The sequence below is a fragment of the Contarinia nasturtii genome, unplaced genomic scaffold (assembly GCF_009176525.2).
Source record: "Contarinia nasturtii isolate CC-2019 unplaced genomic scaffold, AAFC_CNas_1.1 Cnas_scaffold_3990, whole genome shotgun sequence".
Taxonomy (NCBI): Eukaryota; Metazoa; Arthropoda; class Insecta; order Diptera; family Cecidomyiidae; genus Contarinia; species Contarinia nasturtii.
In genome coordinates this window covers 233-4209 of record NW_022201286.1, presented here as the reverse complement: position 1 = coordinate 4209, position 3977 = coordinate 233, and the positions used below count along the sequence as shown (strand labels likewise).

Genomic DNA, 3977 nt, shown 5'->3' with positions numbered 1-3977 from the left:
TATTAAAGTAAATTGTAGAAAACAGTGTTTGAGAATAGCTGTAGAGCGATGTATTGTTGGAGATGTTAATGTGCCAACAAATTATATTTAATGTTTGAAAAGTTTGTCCAATACGATCGTTGTCGGTAGACGCACTTTTTGATCATTAATGGAACTGTGTTGAATGATCCAACTTATGCGTTAATTCTGGTGTGGATGGTGTCCAAATGTTTCTTTAGACTAGATTTCATCGTAAAACGCACCATACAAATCTCGCACCGGAATGGTTTTTCACCGTTATGCGTTCGCATATGCCTTTTCAAATCAGTTTTACTAACAGTGACATACTTCTTGCAGATATGGCATTCATATCGACGTCTTTTGCACAATTTTTCATGGGCATCTCTTTCGACCTTTCGCAAAAATCCATTGGAACAGCCTCGGCAATGAAATGGAACTTGTTCAGTATGAGTCTTTTTGTGTCTCTTAAGGTTCTGCACAGTTGTGAACTCTTTGCTGCATATATCACATCCATATGGCTTCTCGCCGGTGTGAGTACGCATGTGACAATTGAAGTTTGCCTTGTGATTGCTGAAATATTTACAAAGTTGACACTTGAATCGATGGTTGTTTTTGATTGTCAAGGCTTCATGATTACTTCCGACGCCATGATTCTTCGATGCGGCAGTGGATACGCACTCGCTTGTTGTACTCCAATAGTCACTCACAGTGTCATCTTCCTTTTTCTCAAATTTCATTGTGATGTCCATGTCTGTGCTGCTTTGTGATACATCTCTTTGGTAATAATCAATACTTTGTGTGTTCAAGTTGGTGATTGTCATTTCGTCAATGAAGTTGTCTTCCTCTTCGTCTTGAAAGTCCTCGTTTATTTCAGATGCTTCGCTGTCATTTTCATACTGATAAGCAGCAAAAGTTGTTTCTGATGATTTCAAATTCGTTTGACTTCTCGTCTGGTCCTCTTCATCGCTTGAGTCAAGGATTTCAACTGGATCCATCAATCGGTTCCCAATGCCATTGAAGTAATAAGAATTTGTATGAATTGGGCTCATTATACAGGAGCTATCAGCTGATGGTGTGTTCATGTCTGTACCAGCATTGACTTGGTCTTCCAACATTGAATTAATGTGGAATTGATCATAGGTATTCTTGATCCTGTATACATTCGAAAATTAAGTGATACGCTTCTAAATAGTTGGAAACGTTGATGTCTTTACTTACCGATCGTTCGAAGTCCGTAGAAAATACTGCTTGAATTCGGCATTAAACGATAAACCATTGTGCTTGAAGACCATTTTAATGTTTTTCAAGGAATACTTTACTTGACGATCAAGCGCAGCAAGCATATTGTCCATCTCATCACTCCAAGCCAGCATTTTTATGGTTTTGTTTAATTTTAATGGGAAAAATTCAAACAAAAGTGATTTATTTTACTTTTCTTAAGAGCTCACAATTTTTGTTAGTTGATCCAATTGAATTGGGCTGTATTGATGAGATTTTCTCTATTGATATTTGATTATTTAACGATTAATATCTTGTTTAATATCGTAAACGATTCAGAAAATGAAAAAAATGTGCTTTGCACAAGGCGACGTGGTAGGATAATGACGATGCATATTGAAGTGACAACAGCTGTCAAAATGGGTTTTCGTCCCTTTCAATCTGCCTTCTATTGGATTCAATTCGCTGCTGTAACCATCGAGTATCTTTTGCCAAAAGGGGACGTTAAATTCAAATAGACAGAATAATTTGGAAAAACGGATACAACTTACTAAAATTCCAATCCAAAATAAAATGATCTAATATTGGAAATTACCAAAGAAATTATTTGAGAGTATTTGAAAGTACCTTGAAAAGATAAATACAATAAATTGGATAGTTTTTGGAATTTTATGAACATTTTTATTGAAAAGTAAATAAAAAAACAAAAAAATCTGGCCGATATTGTTGGAATAAGTCAATATGAAAAATTTAATGTAATTTAATTTAATTTCAATTCGATAGACTTAGTTTGCTATCTCTCTTGTGTAATTGAATTTATTGATCGATTCTGGTGTGAATGGTGTCCAAATGTTTCTTTAGACTAGATTTCATCGTAAAACGCATCATACAAATCTCGCATCGAAACGGTTTTTCACCGCTGTGCGTTCGCATATGATTTTTCAACTTAGTTATACCAACAGTGACATATTTCTTGCAGATATGACATTCATATCTACGGTTTTTGCACACCTTTTCATGTGCATTTCTTTCGACCTCTCGTGAAAATCCACTGAGACAGCCTCGACAATGGAATGGAATTTGTTCGATATGAATAATTTTGTGCTGTTTCAAGTGAACTGGCTGCGTGAATTCTCTTTGGCATACATCACATCGATGTGGTTTTTCACCTGTATGAGTACGCGTGTGCACAATGAGGCCCCACTTGCGATTGCTAGAATATTCACAAACTTCGCACTGGAATCGCTTTTTCGTACCCATTGTGTTTAATGAAGTTGACTTTCTATTACGCAATAATTTTGGAGTTGAACCCACTTCAGCCGGCTTTTTTTGACGTCCGACTTTTCGAGAGGAAGCTCTCATGTTATTCTTTTTGGCACCATTGACGTTGTTTGCTTCATTGTTAAAATTGACAGTTGATGTGTTTTGGACAGTTGTGTTCATAGCACGGTGTACATCGATGGCAGCTATCAGAGTACCATCGTCCAATTCTATTTCCTCCGCTTTCATTGCGTTTTCCATTTCATTCCTAATACTAACATCCACATATCTGTTCTTCGAAACATCTCCTTGATAATCAAAAATGTTTGATTTCCTGTTAGACATTTCGGTGTTGCTTCCATCGTTGTCAAATTCAACATAATCGTTTGATTGATGTGATATGTCATGGCCATTGTACCGAATTGCACGTTGCATTTTCGATGGTTGATCCTCTTCGTCGCTCGAGTCAATGATTTCAAATGGGTCATCGGTTTTTCGTTGGGAATTGTTCATATAATGACTTGGAGTATGAAATAAATTCGGATATTCGTCAGTTGCTGGCGTGTTCGCATCCTCGAATATTGAACCGATTTCGAATTCATCGTACACATTCTTGATCCTGCACACAATTATCAATAATTAATTATGATTGCAAAATTGCGGATATTGTTTTCCACTTACCGATCATATGAAACACGCAGAAAATATTGCTTGAAGTCAGCATTGAACGCCAGACCATTGCGTTTGAGGGCCTGTTTAATGTTGCCCAGTGAAAATTTAGCTTGATATTCGAAAGAAACAAGCATTTGGCTCATCTCGTCTCTCCAGCTCATCATTTTCGGAATCGCAACTAAAGTAGAATAGAATACAACAAGAACCTTTGCTGATTAGCAATAGTCAAGGTCAGTGCTCAGGTTAGTGCATGAGTCAACTAGTCTATATCTGCTATTGCAAATTAGTTGCTGTTCATTTTTAGTTGCGTTATGTGTATAAGACGCAGTAGTTCCGACTCTCAGAACCAGAGCTTTTTGCAAATATATGAAAATGTTAGTTCTAGGCGCATTAGATGCCATTTTACATGATTTAGATAGCGAAACGTATTCTTACCTTACTTAAGTTTTGATAAATAAATTCCAAGAATATGAATTTTATTCGCAATAAATTCGAGAAAGTACTCTTTTGTTACGAAAACCAATGAATATGATCAGTATTCTACCGATTAATTAAGATGCCAATTATTCTAATATCAATAGCTCTTTTATTTTCAATCTAATATCGTAAGGAACTCGTAAAACGGATGCAACATGTGCTTTGCGCAAGGCGACGTGGTGTGATAATGACGATGCTATTTTGAAGCAATGACAAGAGCTGTCAGTATGGGCTTTTCGCCACATTCAATTTGCTTCGCGACGAATTTAAATCGCCGCTGTTATTTCTGATTGTGTGTGGCCAAACGGTTCGGCTTGGATTCTATATTCAAACTTAGAGACTTGAAAGAG

At 36.6% G+C, this 3977-nt stretch overlaps 2 protein-coding genes across 2 annotated transcripts; both read right to left on the bottom strand.

Annotated features, from left to right (window-relative positions):
• Window positions 1–327: 327 nt before the first annotated feature.
• Window positions 328–1373, bottom strand: LOC116350260 (zinc finger and BTB domain-containing protein 49-like; the record flags this gene model as incomplete). The annotated part of the gene is made up of 2 exons (XM_031782006.1): window positions 1219–1373; window positions 328–1152 (listed from the first exon to the last, which is right to left on the bottom strand). Coding segments are annotated over exons 1-2 (980 nt in total), but the record flags the coding sequence as incomplete, so codon positions are not given.
• Window positions 1374–2034: 661 nt separating this feature from the next.
• On the bottom strand, window positions 2035–3299 carry LOC116350259 (zinc finger and BTB domain-containing protein 41-like). Its single transcript, XM_031782005.1, has 2 exons — window positions 3160–3299; window positions 2035–3097 (listed from the first exon to the last, which is right to left on the bottom strand). The coding sequence occupies exons 1-2, from the start codon at window positions 3291–3293 to the stop codon at window positions 2035–2037; spliced, it is 1197 nt and encodes a 398-aa protein (XP_031637865.1). The 5' UTR covers window positions 3294–3299.
• Between the last annotated feature and the right edge of the window lie 678 nt (window positions 3300–3977).